Genomic DNA, 22,940 nt, shown 5'->3' on the forward strand with positions numbered 1-22,940 from the left:
GTGGAAAAAATGCTGTAGCAGATAAAGAAGAAGAATGGACCTCGCTGTATTCTTGCGATGATGGCGAGAGAACAGAAGCGTTTCAAGGCTGATTCACACACGCTATTAACTGTAAATGAAATGCACTGTATGTAAGACTCGTGTGGCTTTTATTGAGCGTACCTGAAATAGTAAGGAGCGCCTCTGTGCTGTGCTTCACTCCGGCGCTGTTATGGGCCACACAGCAGAACCTCCCCCTGTCCTCCCCCCGCACCCCTGTGATCTGCAGCACGCCCGTGGGCAGCAGCGTGTACCTGCAACAACAGCAACAACAACAACGCGGTTATTATCAGCGGAGAGGTTTGAGCCGTTTAAATGAAAAAGTAAAACAAGGTGTACCGTGTGGAATCTAATTACGATCTCATGTGGACCTGTGTTTGTATTATTGTGGCTTAAAGTGATGCATTTATCCTTTAGAAAATCAATTAGAACGCAATAAACGAATGATCCTTTACTGTTTTCTAGGGTCACAGTCCTTTAGTCCGTTTATTCGTTTATTAATCAGTTGATGGTGTCTTAGTAGTCGATCGTTAGCAATCATTTTATTTAGATTATAAGGATTTAAATGAAAGGAGTGAGTGAATGAGCTGAAGATACTGCAGTTTTTATATTTATTTCATGCACAAAAAGGCAGATTAAACTCATGATTCACACGTTTAATCTGTCTTTATATAAACGCAGTGTTTCCTGTAGTTTGTTGCTTTTGCAGTTGCAGATATGTTGTCAAATACTGTACGTCAGGGGTGTTCATTACGTCGATCGCGATCTACCAGTCGATCGAGAAGGCATTTTGTGTAGATCACGTCCCGTCATCCATCCAGTCACATGACTAATATACAGGACAGTCAGATTACACCTGACCCGAGGTCACATCATGGGCGCTGCATAAACAAGCGCGAGTTAGTTTAACCCTATAGCGTCGGATCCTATCGTCGCCGATAGAGCGCGGTTGCGGACTTTCCAGCAGCGTAACTCCGCGCCCAGTCGTGCTCTCATGTAAATTCAAACGGCGTCTCAAAGTGGAGACATGGGGCTATCTCAATATTTTACCATCATTACAGTAAATCTGCCTCTGTTGTCCCTCAAAGGCAACGAATGAGAGCGCGGGGCTGTGGGGATTTTCACTCATTTATTCGATGCGTAAAAGAAAAAATACAGATGGATGTGTAAAATAGAAGTAGTTGTGTGAAAATGCAGTAAATTCTGATACTTCGTTTATGATTATAGCCATGATTTTTATGGCTATAAAGACAAAACCATAATCCACATGATTATCTCTGTTATCACTTTCAAACGAAAAATGCAGTTTTACTCCTGTCTGTCAGAAGCTTCTGCCTGAACTCTGCATCCCTCACTGATTCTATTCAGTGTCAGAGCAGAAATCATCATTCAACTAATTATGAACATGTAGGAAGTTCACTTGTGTTGTGCAGTTTTATCTCATGACGTTGTGCAAAGTACATGAAAATGCACTGTACATGTAAGAATTCATAATACATTTACAAATAAATATATGTAACATTTTTGTATTAGGTGGTAGATCTTTCAGACACGATCATTTTAAAGTAGCTCACATACTGAAAAAGTCTGAGCCCTGGTGTACGTTATAGAAGGATTTCTTTAGTTTACAGCTCTCACAACTGTCTCCGAGAGAGTTTAAATGTCAAGGCGAGAGTTTAGCCTGAATAATAAACACACTCTAGAAGTAAGATTGTAGAGAACGAAGAAAAACATGTTGTTTGCATGGAGATGGTAAAATGATTATGTTTTTAAAGCTACATAAGAGCAGAGGATTCATGCACAGAGTGAAGTGGAGTGAGTGGTGCTGCTGGTTGGAGGTGTTAATGGTGCAGATTGACAGCTTCACTTTTGTATTTTTACCCCGAGGCGACCACCACAAAATATGGAGCAAATGAATAATGCACAAAAAAAGTATGAGACGAATGCATTATTATATTATTATTAAATTCTTCGTGTTTAGGATAAGTGATTAACCCTTTAATCCTTAGACTTTTTTCATTTTTTAGCCATAAAAATCAAGTTAAAGGAAGTATCATCATGTACTTTTACCTTTTTTTTTCACACAACTTCCTGTATTTTACATATGCATCTTTATTTTTCCTTTGATGCGCTCTGATTGGTCGTCTTCGAGGGCGACGTAAGCACATGACCGTAATGACAGTAACATATTTTTAGATATTTTTAGAGCTTTTACCCATGCTGTAGCTGCTTCATCTTCTCATAGTTTACCTTCTCATAGTTGTATTGAGATTTGTGCATGTTTGAGCGACATTTCAAGACGTCATATTACCGTTTTCACCGCCGCCAGCGCACTCCCACTGTGACGTACGCACTTTGTTCTCCAGTTTTACTTTCTTCTTCAGTGATACACATCTGATTCTGCAATGTTTCGTAGTTATTTTGGTACAAATGATAAAAAATCTGCTAGCGTGATCTGCAGCTGTCTATCGGAGGTGCCAACAACTTCACAGCTCTTTGTTCTGACGCCGTTTTACGTTAACGTCAGCTCCCATTGGGCACCGTGGTTTTCTAACGCGAAAATCAGCAAACTCACTTCCGTTATTAAGTCGTTTTACACAAATATTGCGATTTCAAATGTGTAAATCATAACATAATGATCCACGGGTGTCATAGATTATAATTATACAGCCTGCTCAAGCACAGTACGTCTTTAAGTCCATGTCTCGGTGCTGTCTGAGTCTTCACTTCGAGCTCACCTGTTGTCGCCGGTGTCCACAGGGAGCCCGTCTTTCTCCCAGCTGATGACCGGTTCAGGCAGCCCGTGGATCTGGCACTGAAACCGGGCCACTCCAGCTTCTTCTGCCTGCACTGACTCGGGCTGGACGTGGAAGTCCGCCATAGCTGCAAGAAAGAGCGAGAGGAGAGAGTGTTTTTAGGTCAAAAATATCAGAGTCCAACTACAATCGCCGCGTGAGCTCAGTCTAAAAATATATATATGCCTAAAACAGTGTACATAACCAATGGCCCTAACAAGTTTATTTTGCCCTCAAACACATATTAATTTAGTCAGCGGGGGGCTAGTGAAATTGCTTCGCTTGGACACAGTTTGACGCGTGCGTATATGCATTTATTAACATACATTACACCAGGCAGTGGAGATAAGGGATGATGATTCTCAGCGTGTGAATACTGACTGGCTAAAATGAGGTTGGTTAAAAATTGCTGTATAGTCGGCTCATGCGGGGCTCCGGTAATGGTTCTTGAAATAAAGTGCGACTCTCATCTCTGCAAGTGCACGCTGCTCTCTTAACTCCCAGACAAATGAGTTTACACAATGAGAACACACTGCAGCCAGCGTAAACTTATGGCATGTAAAAGAGACTACATTTATCGCCTGCAAATAAAAGTTTCCCTAAATAACCTCCCCGTAGCCTGGTCTAATCTTAGAAGGAAATCCAATCTTCCCAGATGGAGTGGGACTGCATTAGCGGTTCTGTTCGTCGGCTTGTATTTTTCAGATAGAAAGCTATATCGGGTTTAACTATCTCTGCTGGAAAGTGCATTTGTTGTGGCAGTAAGTGACGCTCTGAAACAATGCATATAAATGTGACGGAGAGACGGATCAAAACAAGAAAACATGATACAGTGAGAGGAACTTTGCCAAGACGAGCTCATCTCATCCTTTGAAAACTAGAAAAGACGCAACCAGTTTCGGAAAAAAGTCGCTTCTCTGAGTTCATTTGGGACATAATATAGTTTGCAGTTTAATTATTTTACAAACATACAGCTAACTCGTCCGCTAAAGAGACAAATCCTTTTTTTTCTTCTTTTTTTTAAATCTCAGGTGCCAATGGAGAATAGAAAGGAAAAAAACCCCGAAAGAACTCGCAATCGTTGTTTCCTGAATGAAGGACATATTTAATGCAATAAGCTGTGCCCATTTGACTAGAATATTCCTTTGACTTGGAAATGAAAAGCACGTCAATAGAAATGCGTGTGTGACCTTGACCCCGATGACATCGCTCTGAAATGATTGTCCGACACAAAATGCAACACGGAGTACACGTACGCCGGTTTTATTACGTCCGTGTGGCAACTTTATGTTATTGCAGCTTGGGGTTTAAAGGTTTGAACGCCAATAGAACGAATGATAATTGGACTTAAGACTTAATCTAATCCGGGTTTGTATCAGCGCGCCGTTTGTATCAGGCCTTTTATATGAATTAAGTACATTAAAAAGTAGTCGATACTTCTTTTTAGTCCAATAGTCTCACTCGAAAACCTTCAGATAACTTTTAAAGACATATTTCCACATGTTGTATTATCTCGTCCGTCACCAGAGCACATTCTCTTCGTTATAGTAAAGCTGGATGTCGTCCTTGGCAGAATGTAGTTACGATGTACGGACACATATGATCTCCCATCACTAACAATGAAACTATAGAGATGTGATGGATGTACGACTCGTTTTTGAAATGCTAACTCGCTCTTCACACATGCATCTATGCCCGCGCAGGAGTATTTGTATTAGAAAAGCAACGCTCATCCGGCTGCACTTCACATACTAAAGCCCCCTGTGCAACAAAGGCGGCGCGCGAGGTGGAGTCCACGACAAACTCAATTAGGCAGAGAGTCTTCTTCCGGCGTATAGTTGCGATACACCTTCTCCAACACAAGTGCGCTTATTTAAATGTCAACCGTAATTAAATGAGCGAACGAAGGACTCATCTGAACACAGTTAGCATAACAAGAAGGATGGTCCCCTTATTATTTCATAACCTCCTGTCCCTCCCGGTGGCTACGCGTACAGTCGGGCAGCGCAAAGCTTATTTACAAATACGTCCTTGCGGTTCGTCCGACGTGAATGCACTCGAGATCGTTATATCAGAGTCAACGAGACATTTGTTGGCCGATACCTCGCAGTTTTCTTTATTCAACAGTCATATAATGTTGTGATTTGATGTAGATTTCCACAGTTTAATACATTAAGGTGTATAAAGAGTAGTTTGAATGGAGATATCACTTGCATTGGAGTGCCATTACTTCTCCGGCGCAGGGAGGGGTCACTGTCTAACACTGCGATTATGCCACTCTGTGTCCTAATGAGAGGCGCAGCATTCAGCAACACGACATGACCTTAGCTCTGACAGCGTATGGGAAAGGTGTGATGAAAATTTAACCATGCTAATTCACCATTCTTCCTGTTTCACACCACACACATATATATCCAATTAGACTTTTTTTTCCTTCTAACAAGTCCCGAAACCGTCTCAAATCCAGCACATGTATTTTGTGATTTGAGGCCGTACTTTTATCGTCTCACCGGAGAGATTTGAGTTTAAGTGCTGATCTCCAGGGCCCCGTTCCTCCACATGGGACTCACAGCCCCGCCATAAAGTGTTTTAGGCCGCACACAGAACACTAGAGGAAACATTACAAAGTACACCATATTTTATACGTCGAGCAGCACATCCTGAGTCTGACATGAGAAGTGCTTCCCTGCTGCAATGAACCCAGAAACCCCGAACCACAACTTAGTACATTGTGAATATATTCAGGGCTGAGCATAATGGGAGGAAGACGATCCCTTGGCTGTTTTTCTTTGCTACTGTAGGTGTTGGCAGGGATCCTCTTGGTCTTGCAGCAGCACAATGCCTGGGGCAGACACTTGCCGAGCTGAAGCCCTGAAGGCATCCAAAGAATCTTATAACAAAATGTAGAGAAACCGGCGGCTCACAGTGACTAATGTCATCAAAGCACAGCGCTGTCCTGGAATACAGCGTAAATGAAGACACACACATGCATGAGTGCGCACATGCGAGGCTGTGCACTGCGCTGCTGTTTGCACAGCCCAGTCAAAGGAGCATGGGGACAAGCAGCGAGAGGCAGAAATGCACTTGAATGCAGTAGAACAAAGGAGTTAAAAAGAGGACCAGTACCCACAGGAGCTTTCTTAAGCATCTTTGCCAAGTAGTCATGGTGTCCATGGACAGCCCCCCTAACGGGCCCCACCCCTGGCACTCATGCATAAAACATGTCTGCTCTAAGAGGCCCACACCCCTGCTCCTATCGACATGCACATCCAAAGACACAATTGAAAAAATAACAATGGGCTTACTTATGCAGATAAACACATAGAGAGGCCACTGAAGTTGTAATGCAGCATGTAAAGGAAAATAGCTTTTAGTAATCTGCATTGTGCACCTGCTTTTTACTGTTAAGGGGTTATAGGGTTTAAAGTGATGGCCAGAGCTCATGCACATACACATTCAAAGAGCTGCTTCAACAGAAACACGGCGCTAAATCGATGCAGCGTGCTGCTGTGGAGAAGGCGGACACACATGAGGCTCTATCACTCATCCGCACAGCCGCTGCAACACTGCTTTCCTATTGTTTTTCACTCTTCCTTTGCAAGCCGTTGACAGACAATCACACATGATTAAAGACTGTCCACTAGCAGCATGACGCTGCTGGCTTAAATGGAGCACGTCTAATTACTGCAATAAGGGAGCGAAAGGCTGGGGTGCATACTAAAAAGAAATCCATACACAAGTTCACAGCGAGGAGATGGCTGTGCAGCACATGTTTGATGCTTCCTCAGTGACAAGCACAAAAGAAGAATGAGCGATGTAGTAATATGAGGGAAGGTCAGAGACAGCCAATGTGCTGCGTGGTGATTTAGACAGAGAGCCTCACTGTAAATCAGACACAACTCTGGGCATTTAATAAGAGACAACAAGTGAGATGCACTTCCCATCACGTGCAACCCAAACACTGACAAAACAACTACAACTGATGTGCTGTACGCGGCGTGTTGCCCCGGAGACACAGGGCTGAAATATTAATGTGGGTACACATTTATAATCACTGGTTATTGGATTTGAGGCCAGTCAATATTGATGAATCTTCCCATGCTTCAATTCCACACTACTGCTCATGTACAACAAGCCCGCGTCCTTCCCCAATCGCAGCCGCTCATGTATCTAATGAAGAACTGTAGATTATACGGTGATTATTTGAATGACCCTCTCTGAATTATTTTTTGCCTAATAGCTCCAAAGTAATGATCCTTTTCTTTATAGCTTTGTTAAACACACTCCCGCACACACACACGGACCTGCGGATAATTAACAATCAAGATAATGTCTGTGACAACTCTGCCTTGTCAGATGAAACCCATCGAGTGGCGAGGGCCTTTTTTTTTTATTTTTCTCCTCAAAGCGCGCTCGTGTGCTCGTGTTGTTCTGCGCCGCGGATGATTCATTGATATGACAGAGGTAATGATGCCAGGAGAAGGGCCACACATCCCGCAGCACCATTCAAACCTGCTGCTATTCCGGATAGCTCCAGTAACCCCATGTTCTAATGTCATTGCCCTCCCTCCCTCCAGTAGGACACGACTCACCCCCGCCCCCCCTCAAACCCACCCCTCCGAGTACATTTCAACCGTTTTCTCTCTTTACCCCTTAGGCCCCGCCCCCCTCCGAGCCCTCTCAAGCCCGTGACATCATTAAGCACATGTTGTTCAAACAGCGGTGATGATTGCCGAGACCACCCCACCCCCCGCTCTCTCTCCCACCTCCCCCCTGTGTCGCGGTAAACCAGTAGATAGCGGCCCATAAATAATAAAGATCCCCGGCACGATGCGATGTGCTGTTCCGGCGTGGCGAGCGCACACTTCAACAGGCTTTAAACAGGCATCACCCTAAAATAGCGAGCTCTGTACCAGGACCCTTGAGATGGTATTTTAATGCAGATGTGATATTTTATTGGCTCCTCGCTCGCCTCTACACCCTCCACCACACCTCCAACCTCTTTACACCCCCCACTCTACCAGCCCATATCCAAGCCATGGGCACTTGTGTGATCAATCTCCTGCTTGGTGGTGCGTGATGCTTATTACCTGCAGAAAGAGAAGGGCTTCAAATGCATACGGAAAGCTCTGTCTTTGCCTCCGCACTCCCATTCGCCTCTTTTAATGCTTCGGCACATCGACATCGCACCGTGTCACCGCCTTAGCGCTGCCGAAGACGCACATCTGGGACGCACGGGGCTCAGGTGGCTGATGCACACGTGGAAATAATGACAGTATGGACCTCATCAAACAGCTTCTCTGATCATTTAGATTGAAAGATGCACAGCCAATATGGGGGGTATAATAGAGTCTATATGGATATGCTTTTAAACGCACGCACTATCAAACCTATACCGTCCCACAAGGCCAAAACCCTTTTCAGTGAGACCAACCGGCCGACGCAGAGTGGAGTGAATTCTTTGCCAGGAGCAACAGTATAAAAGCACAGCCATTACCGAACTGCCCCAATAACATATCAAGGTCTCGGGGCATAACGTGTAACAAAGACAGTACGAAGACACGAATGCTGATATGGATTATTTACCGTATTGTGTGTGCTGAGTGGAAAATGATTCTTTATATAAAATAAACTCAATCTATAGGGCACAAAAAGAACCTTGGTTTGACAGCTGGGTTTTTGTACATCTTTGCGTACGCTCGTTTAAATAAAAACTCTACATCTCTGCATACATGTGTTAAAATAAAACTATACTAATTGACCACTGGAACAAAATGATGTAAAGATCAGTATTTATTATGAATACCTTTACTTTACAGGGAAAGTTGAGACATTTCTTGCAGTGCCATAAGATTTGAGCTGTTGAAGATTGAATCATAAAAAGCTTTGAGTTATTCCTGACCTTATTCTGCTCTGCTCTCTGCTCAATAAATGCAACTAAACTGTGCTTTCTTTGTGGCGGCACTTCTGAGTTAAGTGGGAATCTGATTCATTTCAGTGGAGAGTTTGAGAAACGTTCAGCCGCTAAAATCTGATATAAAGTAGTGTTGATTTGTGTGAAATGTTCAGTGTTCGTGTGAGCAACAGGTCAACACTGCACTGATTCTCTGAAGGCTTTAAAACGCCTCTGTATAGAACTGATTTGCTGTTACGATGCAAAATAATACAAACTAAACGACGATGGCGGCTCCCACGGCTACTTCCGGAACAACATTGCACGAATATGGTAAATTAGTCGTTTAGGGTTACTGTGCCAGTGGTATAAAGTCGTTTGCAGAGAAGACAAATACATTATCAGACAAATGGGCAACGCAAGTTTATTTGTCTCTGAGCCACAGGAGCCACAGGACACATGTGTGAAGTACTTCCTGGTTCTAGTCCTGACCCGAGCAGCAGTGTTCTGGATGTTCTGGATGTTCTGGATGTTCTGGATGTTCTGGATGTTCTGGATGTTCTGGATGTTCTGTTCTGTGGCTCATTTGGAGAGTCCAGTGATCAGGACGTTACAGTCGTCTAATCTACTGGACACAAATGCAGGATAAGTCTCTCTGAGTCTGGTTTGGACAGTTTACTTTTGATTTTTGACATGTTTTTAGATGTAAAAAGCTGCAGATGTTATTGATTTGATGTGGCTGTTAAAGTTCAAGTCTGAGTCCATTATTACCTCTAGATTTCTCGCCTGATTTGAAGGTTTTAGAGAGAGAGACTGGAGGTGACACTTTATGTTTCTGTGGGACAAAGATGATGACTTGAACTTGAGTCTTGTCTGAGTTTATCTGGAGAAAGTTGTTTTTCCTCCACACACTGATCTGTTGATGCAGTGAGTGAATCCACTGGTCCATGTTCACCATATTCATATAAACGCTGAAGTATAATGACTGAAGGCTTCTAAATAAAGAATATGTGTCTTAAAAACATTATAAAGTTTGTATTGTCCAGATAACACTTACAATTATCAAAATAAGATGAAAATATGATGAATCCTAATCATGAAATGTTGTGTAACGACATCTCTCACTTCAAAGTTTATCGTGACACATCTTTTCTATAAGGTTTTCTATAAAGTACATGACTTTTCTACAGTTTATCGCATAGTTCCTCTGCAGTCTCATAATTCAATGTCACTTTCTCAATGTTCACACCGACGTCCACAAGTGAGAGATCCGCCTTAAGTATCTGAATCGATAAAAGTTGCAGTATGAGACACGAGCGCCCGGTGTTGGTTTAAAAATAACACTCTGTGAAGGGGAGCGCTCCATGAGACATTATTCTGATGCATATTTCATGTATTCTCAGAAATGGTATTCACAAACACAGCGTCCCGGACTCACACGTCACTGCGGTGATCTTTCTGCGTCGTAACAAATGGCACATTATCCCACACAGATCAGCGAAATGTCAACCAAAGGACACAGACAATCTGCCGACTTCAATTAATGGCTTGGTTCTTCTTATGAATACATTTCCAGTGTTTTCCTAAATCCTCTCTGCCCTTTGGCCCATTTTACTTTCATATATCAGTACAATTTCACGAGCCCGTTGTTGTAATAGGCTCTTTTGTTCAGGCTGGTTTGCATTAGACTTTCTGGCGATGTGACTGTCCTTTAGTTTATCGGGCTGATCAATACGAGAGACACTGTGGACTAAGTTAAATACGGGGAGATTGATGGCTGCTATTAGGCCGAACAGTCGAGGTAAAGGAAGCAACAAGGCTGCAGTTATTGCTCACAAAAATGTGTTTTGTTTTATTTGCAAGCGCAGTAAAGAAAAGTGTCCCTTTGAGCAAAATTAAAAGCATTATTTCCCCACTGTCAAAGCATTCGCACAAAACAAGGTTGTTTTTAATTTGAATTCGTTACTGGAGAAGCTTTAAGTTGACAATTGGCTCCCGGCGAAGATTTAGACATACCTGGGCGTGCTTCTAATTATAAAGACATTTTGAAAAGTAATTGCTTTTATAAAATATCGCTGGAGGCTGTAGTCAATAGAAACAAATTGGCCTCTTTGGTAGTTTTCTGAATCTTACAATCTGAAAACAGCCCCTTAAGAGTCTGTGTCGCCGTACAAATCACATCAACATCGCAGCTAATTTGTTGAATGAATCTGATTTATAAACATTCTGACTAATAATAATCCAGTTAGCGTTCACTGAAATCTGACACAGCCGTGGTTCTTTCTATTTAAACCACGAGAAGGCAGGAGATTTGTTTTGGATCGCTCAAAGAGAAAAGCGACTCGAGCACAACAATCATGCATTTCAGGACATGTTTATAGATTTTATTTTTTTTAATAAAAAGACAGGACAATTTGCCGTATAGAGTGGAGTTCTGTTGTCTAAATAATAGCAGCCTTTGCAATTAGATAATTGCCCCAACTGAAATTGTGGTTATACTTTGTATTGGAATATAAAGTACAGTGTACTTCACAAAACATTCCCTACAGAAAATATTTAACATTCCAAACAACGACATCACGTCCTAAATGCATCAAAGATAATCTGATAAATTAACACACGTGTGAATATTAATATTACTATTATTCAGACAACTCAGCAGACACTTTAGGGACAAACGCAACAGCGCCCCCAAACGCCCTTATCCACATCACACCCACTTACCCCCCAGAGCACCTCCTCCTCCACCTCCTCCTCCTCCTCCTCTACCCGGGACCTCGCTCTGCTCCGGCCCCTGCGCCCCACATCTCGACACTAAGCCCCAGACAGTCACTTCAGCGTGCACACCCTAATTAAAGAGGGGGCTATTAAAGCACAACAGATGCTGAAAATTAAGGGATTATTTAAATCACTCGCACCCTGGGATTGTGGGTAAGATTAACGAAAGTGTGAGATCGGAGTGAGGACAAAAGAGAGAGGACGTGGTAAAATAACAGACAAATTAAGCTAGAAAATTAATGTATACGAGCGATATGTGCAACCAACGGGGACGAGAGTGAGCTCGTGTTGGACTTGTTGCTTCTGTGTCTGTGTAATTAGCAGAAATGTTTTAGCGTGGAAACGAAACAGTAACAAAGAAAGGATTTTCAAAGGTATTCAAAGGTATATAACCGTATTCAATGGAGCTCTCTCTTCTTTACCTATTGGGACAGTTTCTCAACGTCTTGTCAGATCTTTGGCCCCGCGTAGAGACACAGATGTCTTTCTTCTGGACAGCAGGTGTGCCTCGGATTTTAAGTGCACGGAGGATACTACTCTTTTGTTACTGATGCGTTCACATGTCCAGTCCTTTGGGGCAATCGCGGCCTCACGAGGGTTCATCCTGTGCATAATGCGGCGCCCCCTTAAGGACGTACCCGAAGGACAAGCAGACGAGCGCACGGTACGCTAATGTTATCCTTCAAAACCACTCAGATTAACCACACAGGAACAACCAGGTCAGCGTAAGGCCGTTAGTGTTTGCGGTGCTGCAGCCAAATAGTTCAACCAAAACTGTGCCCGCTGTGCCAAAAGGGGGCTGCCCTGTTGCGCTGTAGTCATTAACATTGAAGGTTGAAAGGAACAACTTCATCATTCTTCGTGTAACATTAGAACGTTACAATGAGCGAGCTTTAGTCAATGATCTCCAAACCACCTACAAGAGTCCACGAGTCAATGTGAGCCCCGAGCACTGGGAAAAATGAGGACGGAAAACCAAAACAACGCCAAATAAATACGCAGAAATGTTTAATTATGGGTTAGCCCTAACAAAACAGAAGGGAAAATGTGTTAGAAAGGGCAAATAATGGCTTAAAACTATGCAAAAGTAGATTACGATGTATAATATTACTAATTTGTTGGGAAAGTGTCAACGTATGAGCTGCTGACAGATGCATGAGCAGATGGATGAACTATTACTGCAGTCTCATAGCTGAAAAACTACCAAAAGTTTTTATTTTACATATTTATTTTGATTTTATAGCCAACAATTTTCTTAACAAGCCATGAAATGTAACAACGTAACTGTAGGACAAGATTATTTCACTCTCGCAAAACCATTCACAGCCCCATCAAAATACCAATACTCCACTTTTTTATGACACATTTGCTACAAGATTCCTGACATCCTTCATTTTCCCCACTCCCACAGCTCCCTCCCAACCCACAATGCCTCGCTGCGGTTGCCCAGGAGTCACAAATCTAATTAATATCACAAAATACCTCCGCATGCATTCAAATTAGTCCCTGTTCCCATTACATTACACGAGCTTATATCAGACTAAGTTATGTTCCTTCACCGTAAAAGACAAAGACCTACGTCCCGCCGTGCCACTTCTGCCTGAAATATATATGAATGCTCAGCGACATCTGGGGTTAAATCAAAACACGTATATTCAAATGGAAATGCTATTAAATACTTGTCGTACAGGTCTCCGCCTCTTGTTTTGTTAGTGCTAAAATAAGGGAGGCCAGCAGACAGAAGTGACACTGAAAAACAACCGCGACGGACATTTGGCATCACAATTCTGCCCATTTCTCCGCACATTACTTCTGCCTCATTAACGCACAACTGTTTGGTAGGAGGCCGCTTTAAGGACCTCGTAAAAACTTAGGATTTTTCTGTTTTTTCTGCATCAAATTTTGCGCAAAAAAACACAGACACGAAATCTAAATATATTTGCATCCTCCAACAGTCTTGAAGGTTGTCTGGAGTTTGACTTTGACCGTGGCTCTGTGCAGGTTTGGGGGGGGGATCCCAGACGAGATGGATGACCCCACATCTGGCACTCCCGCGGGACAAGTGAAAGCCGCGAGGCGGGGCGGGACGGTGCGCTCCACTGCACCTCACAGCACCCAGAAAACAGGACGCTCCAAATGTCCCAAATGGCTGTGTAAATCTCAACTCAGTCTGGCCCACATGTGAGCGGAGAGAGGGTGGTCCTCAGCTGGGACAGACGGGAACTCGGGTCTGATCTGGTCTGAGGCGAAACGCAGACTCAAGGTCAATGTCAAGTTGTGTTTGGGGCTGACAGATACTTTAAAAAGGTCAAAAAACAGTGTACTACGGCTACTACTATTACAACTCCCTTTAATAACACTGGTCTGGTGATATTTTACGGTTTGTATCTGAGGAAAGGCTGTTGTTACTGCATGAAAATATGTTTATTCATTTGAAAAAAAGAAGAAAATCGCCGCCCGACAAACTCACTCACGCAAAACTAAGCTCTGACAACAAAATTTTCACGCAGTAATGACATTTTTCACCATTTTTAACCTCGGCCAAGACATTTATAGGCACTTTTAAGCACATTTAAGATGAAAAACGATAGAAGAAAGATATTTTTTGTTAATATTGTCACCCGCCCTTATTACAAAATGTTATATATTTATTGAAACGACTAAATTATACTCTGGGTCACAAGCTTTGGACACTTTGGATCTGTTCTTTATGGAGGACTTATTAAAAAGGAGTAGAAAAAGTCTTAAATTTAAAAGTTCACCACATAACTTTTCTGATTAAGGGTCTAGACTCCATGAAGACGTTATTGCTTCACTTCCATCTTCGATTAATGTGACTACGGGTGTTTTTATCGCTCAGAAATCATGAAAACCTGCATTTTTACTACGAGCAGGTAAGAACTGAGCTGTGACTTGATGACGGAGATAAATACGTTTAAAGCTGTACTGTATTTTTTAAAGAAACGATCCACGGCTACTACTATTACAACTCCCTTTAATAACACTGGTCTGGTGATATTTTACGGCTTGAATCTGAGGAAACGCTGTTGTTACTGCATGAAAATATGTTTATTCATTTGAAAAAAAGAAGAAAATCGCCGCCCGACAAACTCACTCACGCAAAACATCAAAATTTCTGCGCAGTAATGACATTTTTCCCCATTTTTAACCATCAATTTCCGTCCAAAACAAACTAAAACATGAACACGTGTCGCGCTTTTACTCACAAACGCCAAAGTTTTTCCAAAATGTCCGCGTACATAAAGTTTAGTGCAGTTTCCCTGAGTCAGTTCACATGTTGAGACGTCCACGGGGTCACGCACATCAGCCGAAGACGAACCGTTTCAGATTCTTTTTCGCCTTCGTGCGGATTTACAGCGCGTTCACAGCTGACATTATTCACGTTGTGTCAAAGTTTAGCCTTAAACAGCTGGACGTGTGTTTGATTTACATACAGCTCTGTACGACGAGGCATAAATCTATTGTGAACAGAACCTGAATACACAATAATTCGAATTTTATGCAGCCCATGTCTATTGAATCAAACAGTGCAGCAGAGACCCATTCGCTGCTTCTCAAATGTTGGCTGTAAATGCAGATAAGTATCTCCACTGAATAGCACTGTTCTCTTCTTATCCGCTTCAGGCAGGCCAACTGTCATTTTAGCCCGCTTTCCCCCGTCCCTCTTTGTCCTCTGGCCCCTGCACCTCGATCCTAATCTACAATAAGCACGAGCTGTCAATTACCGCCTTTAAAATGAAAATGTTTCCATTAGCGGGGCGTGTGTGAATGCTCTTTTACATAAGACTAGTAAATGGAAACAGTGCGGAGCATAACACCTGCCCTGTACTTCTACTTCTACTACTACTACTACTATTACTACTACTAATGCAGCCACACATCAATACTCTGGACAAGATAAATTATTTTACTATTCAGAGCATAATGCATCTATAATATGGATTCTGCACAAATACAAGCTTGGAAAATTTCTCCTAGTGCGAAATAAATCTATATCCAGGTGCGTCATAAATCATCATAAAATACAATAATTTGGAAAAAGTCGATGTTTTGTCTAAACGGAAAGGAAACTCATTCATTATGTAGATTCAGTACAGCCTGTAATGCATCTAAACAACTAAAGAAACTACGATTTACGTCATAAAAGCGGCAAAAAATGTGTAAAACTGTGCAAAATGTGTGTGTGAATGTGCGACTTGAAATGAGTAAAACACTGGATCATAATAAATATATAAAAATGTGATAAAAACTCGGTGCAATGTCATTTTCCAAAGGTTATACAGTGATATTTCTTCACTTGTTTGGCTAATTTTACTTGAACCTCTGCCAAGACATGTACAGACACTTTTAAGCACTTTTTTACGCACATTTAAGATGAAAAACGAGATGTTTCTGTCAGTATCGCCACCCGCCCCTATTACATAACCTTATATATCTTTATTGAAGTGACTAAATTATACTCTGCGTCAGTTTGGATCTGTTCTTTATGAAAAATAGTACGATAATGCGCTTAAAAAGGAGTAGAAACAGTCTTAAATTGAATAGAGCACTACTAGCGTCGATGAAGATGTTATTGCTTCGCTTCCACGTTCGATTAACGCGACTACGGTGTGTTTTTATCGCTCGGAAATCATGAAAACGCGCGTTATCATTACGAGCAGTTTAAAGCTTTACCATGAAACATTCACGTCTCCGTCTGGGTAAGCAGAGGGAGTCGTCGAGCTCCACCGACCCCACGTTTAAATCGGAATCGTTTAATTCATTTTTATTTATTTTTTTTAAAGAAATGATCCACGGCTCTCAAGAAAAGCGGTCACCAGTCAAACACGTGGGCCCACTTATCCACGCTCCGCAGATCCGACGTGGCGCAGGTACGGCCCGGTGCTCCCACTCACTGACACGCGCAAAAATGACTTTCGCTCCATCCCGTCCGCCACAACCGCACGGAGGATCAGTCAGGGCCCTCTCTGCCCCATCAGCTCCTCTGACAACCGTAATGAGTTTCTTCTCCGCGCAAGCCAACTGGCACCCACTCAAGGGAATTTTTCAGCCTGAATTGCGGCCATTAATCACAATCCCGGGCAACGCTGTGCCATCACATGTGTGGCAAACAGACATTGGCTCGCAGGGGGGCAACGGGGACCGCCGCAGCAGCACATAGCGACGGACGAGGGTATGTACGTAAAGACTCTGATGAGGAAGGTCTGGGAAGAACCATAAAAGTGTAATAATACGGCGTAATAAAGCGTCGTACTGCGAGGTTATTGTAGGAGCGGGATCAGCGTGCAGAGGAGGAGAAAGCCAAGAGTGCGGCAGATGCTCTAATCTGTAAATATGAGCTTAGTTAGTGCGAAGAGAGAGAAGCCGGAGCATCAATCACCAGAAATGAGATGGAGATGTGGCTGTCAGTGAGAAGCAGCCTCGTGAAATTGAACCGCTAAATAAACACACCGCGCAGGTTAACAGGTTTCATCGGATTCAATTTACATTTCAACTTTATTAAAATGGAAAGTGTTGTGGGGGGGACTGTACTTAAATACGTTTTACAACATTTCAGGTGTGTTTTTACGTTTTTTTTAAAAGAGATTCGGTTAAAATAACGGTAAAAAAAACCACCTAAGGACAAAGGGATTAGCGGAAAATCGTGCGGAGGTTCAAACGTGTGGCAAACGGTGGAGTAATGGTCAGAATATTTAGATTTTTACGAGTAATTAAATCAAAAATGCAATGTTGAGAATGTGTTTTATCTTTATTTCAACAAGTAGATCCATTTTTTCATAGATGTTCTGCTCAAAATATAGAAAAATACAAACAAAAAAAACATTTAAAGTCCATTTCCAGTCCATTTAAAACTTTAAAAACACGAGCTAACTCCGGTTGTTCGTGTGTTTTATTTAAATTCCCTGTATCCAAAGTGTTTTTACTGTCCGATATCAGTAAGTGCACGGTTAGCATTGTTGTATACGCAGATAAAAAGAAGATAAATTAAAAAAAAGATGTAAAAGACAGAAGTAGAGCTGTTTCACTGATCAGATTTTCTCTAATTGTTCATGATGAGCTTGGGTTTATTTCAGAGATGGACAAACTTTTATTTTTATTTTTTTAAATCGAGGGCCACATCTCAAAACATTGACTTTAAACACAGATTTGACAGAGCCGCTGTGTGTTAATAAAACTTTAAACACATTCATTTTAGGTCTGTATCTCACTGCAGCGTGATGTTTGAGGTTGCAGTGGTAGAAATAGTTTAATTTCCTGTTAAAAGTGCGGCTTATGATCGACTGGGCAGGTTCAGAACGAGGTCTGCGGCCGAAAAAAACTGCTCTGACGGCCGTATTTTGCCCACGGGCCGTAGTTTGGACACCCCTGGTCTATTTAAACAAGAGTCAGTCAGTAAAAGCAGATGTTTTCTAGCAGAGAAACAGGAAAAAAGTTGATAGAATAGTTTTTTTTATGAGGAACATTAATCAAAATCAGTCCGTCTAGTGCTGGCGTTAAAATACCAAATCCAACTAAACTGAACGGCAAACAAAACAGACTTAAGACGATAAAAATGTGCATATTCATAAGGTTCTATTATGCATTGTTCAGACTTTCTATAGTTCTGTGTTTAGTTTGGCAAACAAAGTGCCACGACGGACATAGCGATGACTAATGAAGTTATGTGAGAATTAACAGCTAAAGAAAACGGCCAGGTCAAAGGGCAAAATCTGCCTTAATTCCAGACAGAACATTGTTTGGTGCACGTCCCATCTTTTGACAGCTGCAGCTCCGTCTTTTTCGCTCGTCTTTTCTCACTCCCTCCATTGATGCGACCAGCTGACTGTGGTCACCGGGGATATTACAACCACCTTTCAATACCCCGCCCTCTGCCCCGATCATGATAATATGCAGCGCGCAGCAACCCCCCAACATCTCTTTTGTAGGCACATGTGCGCTCTCCTTGGCCACGCCCCCCCCACACACACCAGCGCCACACTGTTCTTCGCGCTGATATAAGAGCAAATAAAGCCACAGCGGGAGGAGATAGGGAAGGCCGTGTCAGAAGCACTTAGCGTTACATGACAGTGGGTGAGAAATGAAGGCCCTTTGTCTCAGCTGCCTTTACCTACGCAGCACCAGAGGACAAAGAACGCACTGTTTACAAGAATTCATCTGATAACCAAACGATACGGAGGATTTGAGTAAACGCAGATAATCATCAGGGTGCGTTTCCTTAAAGGACAACGGGACGGCGTGTTTAGAGGTGACTTATACGTAAGATAACTTTGCAAATATGTGGTGCGTTTGTGTAACTCTATGACATATTACTCCACTGGGGGCCAGAACAATAGGTCAATAAGTTACTTTTCCATTGCACATTAAAATGCAGCAGTTACACGGAGTCAAAAGTCAAGATTTATTTTAAATATTAACACGCTGGGTTAGCTGATGCACGTATTATTAGGTCAAGTAAGAGCAGGGACGATGTGGTTTCTACCTCCACACTGTTTGGGCGGAATACAATTTAACATATGAATGAACTGCAGTGTTTTCACATTAACGTTTCCTGGAGAGACTGGAGTGTGAGTATTAGTGCCGCACTCGCAAATCCGCATTAAAATCGGCATTAATGATTAATCGTGTTAGTTATGTTCAGGTTAGGTGTATTAAGCATTCGAGTGTGAACAAATGCACTTTATAAACCATCTGCAGCTATCACAAAACACTAAAAACTGAAGAAAAAAAAGGCGAAACAGATGCAAAACTAAAAAGATGAACTGTTATGTCACAATAAAACTACAGTAAAGGTCATTAAAAGTGTCTCTTGTAGCTTTAATCCATGTTAGAATGTTGTTAGCGCATCAAAAACAGACCTGGAGTTGTGTTTTATTTCATTTTCACTCATTTTATTATTAGTCTGTTACATCTGTTCCACCTTGTGATGTCATGAAGTGTTAGTCTTCAACTTAACATCTCGTTTTTCAGCTTTAGTTCAGTAGAGATTTGCAATTCCAGAAGCTGAAATTATATCCAAATGATTCTAGAAATGAAGGTGCGTGGCGTTTAAAAACACAGCGGAGCACTTCCTGTATCGCCACACGATGACATCACAAGGTGGAACAGAGCGTTTTCAGTTTGAGAGAAGAACTCCGCGTAAATCTGCAGGTTTGTTTGCGTGTTAAACGTGTTTTTTGATAATGAAACAACTTTATAACTGCGTAAAACGGGCTCGTTAACAAATTATAAAACAAAAACAAACCGCGTTTTCTTTAGTTTTTCTGAATTACCACAAAATCTCTGACCCGCTTTAAACGTTAAGGCTAAATCTACGCCCGTTATCCAACAGACTTACGCATCTTGCACACATTTTGGTATAAACATGCTTTGAAATTGCAGACGTGAGGTTATATTTCTGCGGTCAAAGTCACACTGCGGCTCTAACATGTACTTAAAGTTAAAATTTAAGTACATGTTGGACAGTAAAGGTCATTAAAAGTGTCTCTTGTAGCTTTAATCCATGTTAGAATGTTGTTAGCGCATCAAAAACAGACCTGGAGTTGTGTTTTATTTCATTTTCACTCATTTTATTATTAGTCTGTGACATCTCCAAACCTCAAAAGGGTCTGTTCCACTTTGTGATGTCATCAAGTGTTAGTCTTCAACTTAACATCTCGTTTTTAGCTTTAGTTCAGTAGAGATTTGCGATTCCAGAAGCTGAAATTATATCCAAATGATTCTAGAAATGAAGGTGCGTGGCGTTTAAAACCACAGCGGAGCACTTCCTGTATCGCCACACGATGACATCACAAGGTGGTACAGAACGTTTTCAGTTTGAGAGAAGAACTCCGCGTAAATCTGCAGGTTTGTTTGCGCGTTAAACGTGTTTTTTGATAATGAAACAACTTTATAACTGCGTAAAATGGGCTCGTTAACAAATTATAAAACAAAAACGTACCGCGTTTTCTTTAGTTTTTCTGAATTACCACAAAATCTCTGACCCGCTTTAAACGTTAAGGCTAAATCTACGCCCGTTATCCAACAGACTTACGCATCTTGCACACATTTTGGTATAAACATGCTTTGAAATTGCAGACGTGAGGTTATATTTCTGCGGTCAAAGTCACACTGCGGCTCCAACATGTACTTAAAGTTAAAATGACCCTTATCCTTGACTCCGCTCTCAGCCCAACCTGTAGTTGGCCTGTCAGTTCATCTCTCCTCTCTCCGCGGCGAGGGAAGAGAAGCACTATACACTGTCAGACACAAGCACATATCATACGCTGCTCCAACCTGCCATCAGCCCGCTAACCCTCTAAAACTGTCTCCTCGCTCACAAATAATGCCTACGCCGACAAATGGAGAGGCCTATTACACTACTCGCATCATGTTTCATCTTTTCACGCCCGGGCAATGAAATGGTACGCCTTATACGACTTACTAACACAAGCACGTCCATAAAAAAACACACATAAAAGTGATACAAGACCGCGGCGAGACGGATGTTGCAAATTCTTTATATGATTATCAAATAAACAGATCTTTGCGGCTTTGGGAAAAAGGAGTGTGAAGAACCGCAAGCGCCGGCGTTTAACTGTGCAGCCAATACAGAGGATCACACTAGTGCTGTGCAAGCTCAGTGCAGGAAACACGACGGAATACAGAGGTTTTACACAGACGCGACGAAACCACAATGAAAAATGAACGGTAATAAATAAGTCGATGGTTTTAAAGGTGAACTACGCCGCAGACATGATCGTTTTGTCTGGAATTCGTCTGCATTTTGTTAATTTTGTGTAAACCGCTTCATAAATACCATCAAAAACAAGCACGCTCACTGTAAACGGGGTCAGCTCTCCACAGATCTGACCTGTAACTTTGTTTGGAGGCAAAGAAATTACATCTCCATGGAGACTCTACCAGAAAAGTCACAATTTTAGTGCAATTTTAACACAATTAAGTCAGGACTAGACTAAATCCTCGACTAAACCTCGGCCTGGATGCAAAAATTCAAGTGTTTGCCTTGTGTTGATTGATTTTTAATTGGATTTTTTTCTTTTAATAAACAAATAAAATACATTTGAAAGTATTAACATAAACAAGACACAATAAACAAGATAAAAACAGCTCAATTTCTATCCACCAAAGTCTGAAATCAACTACAAACCCTGTCATGCTTTTACTGGCCCGACAAAACAACACAAACAGGTCAAAAACACTGTTCATCTGAACCAGAATCAACGGAAAAGTCAAACCCAGGACTAAAACTACTGTATCAAGAGTACGCAGAGCAAAAACGACACTAAAACGACACAAAACTGTTCATTTAGTGTGAAAATGCGGTATTACCCATGGCACAGTTTGAGCCTTGACCTCTCCTGCTCCTCACTCAGACGTATCGTGGGACGTAGTAGCAGTTTTTTCCGGCGGATTGTACAGTCAGTGACCATGCGGGGGCTCAAGTCTGCGTCTGTCTCGGCTTATTTGATGTTAACCGTAGGTAATGTTCATGTTACAGTGATGAATTACGAGGTGCGGGTCATGGGAGCACTTTTCTGGCAGGTTCTAATGGCAGAGGCGTGCTTCTTGGAGCTGAGCGAGTCCCGGGCCGCGGCGTCACTTTTCGCATTCGGAGCTGCCTGTCAAAAACGCTGCCCTTGAAACAAAGCCTGGCGGGGGTCACGGGGTCAAAGCACAGCATCGGAATGGAATGTTCCTTCCTGGTTCAAGGTCCAGCCTCTAGAGCCAGAGAGGCCCAGAGATCACAAGAGACCACCGCCACATGCTCCACAGCTCTGCATAGCCCTGTCCCGGTGCGTTTAACCATGCAAGAGTTTACTTACCGCGCAGGAGCCCTCTTCCTGCGAAAACGCTACAGTTATGAGGCACTGTACAGCTGCAAGATGGATCACCACTGAATCAAAACTGCAATTTAAATGACTGAAAAAAAGCATTATTATTATTATTATTATTATTATTTATTATTATTATTATTATTATTATTATTATTATTATTATTATTATTATTATTATTAATATTATTATTAATATTATTGTTTTATTTTTTTTATTTAGTATTTATTTTTTATTATTATTAATTTTTAGGTACAAATTTTGAAGTGCAATATATTGTTGAAGAAAATACAGATGCATAATAATATTGAACCTACTTGTTCATACAGATGTGCATTATTATTATTATTATTATTATTATTATTATTATTATTATTATTATATTTTATTTTATTTTTTTAATTTATTTCAATTTATTTATTTATTTTATTTTTTTATTTTATTTTTTTTATTTTTAGGGTTTTTTTTTTTTTTATTATAGTTTTTTTTTTTTTTAGGTACTACATCATGCAAACTCCAAACAGCCCGTCTAATGTAACACTAGACCTGTCACGAAAACAGATTTTGACGTGTGATATGTT

The 22,940-nt window shown here is 41.7% G+C and overlaps 1 protein-coding gene across 1 annotated transcript in view; it reads right to left on the minus strand.

Annotated features, from left to right (window-relative positions):
• The window catches only part of igdcc3 (immunoglobulin superfamily, DCC subclass, member 3), a 69,166-nt gene that overhangs the window by 34,518 nt on the left and 11,708 nt on the right, over positions 1-22,940 (minus strand). The window contains exons 3-4 of the mRNA XM_055230013.1: positions 2,778-2,922; positions 163-293 (exon numbers count right to left, since the gene is read on the minus strand). Coding sequence (XP_055085988.1) covers positions 163-293; positions 2,778-2,922 — 276 coding nt within the window. The remainder of the gene's footprint in view (positions 1-162; positions 294-2,777; positions 2,923-22,940) is intronic.

The sequence above is a fragment of the Periophthalmus magnuspinnatus genome, chromosome 3 (genome assembly GCF_009829125.3).
Source record: "Periophthalmus magnuspinnatus isolate fPerMag1 chromosome 3, fPerMag1.2.pri, whole genome shotgun sequence".
Classification (NCBI taxonomy): Eukaryota; Metazoa; Chordata; class Actinopteri; order Gobiiformes; family Gobiidae; genus Periophthalmus; species Periophthalmus magnuspinnatus.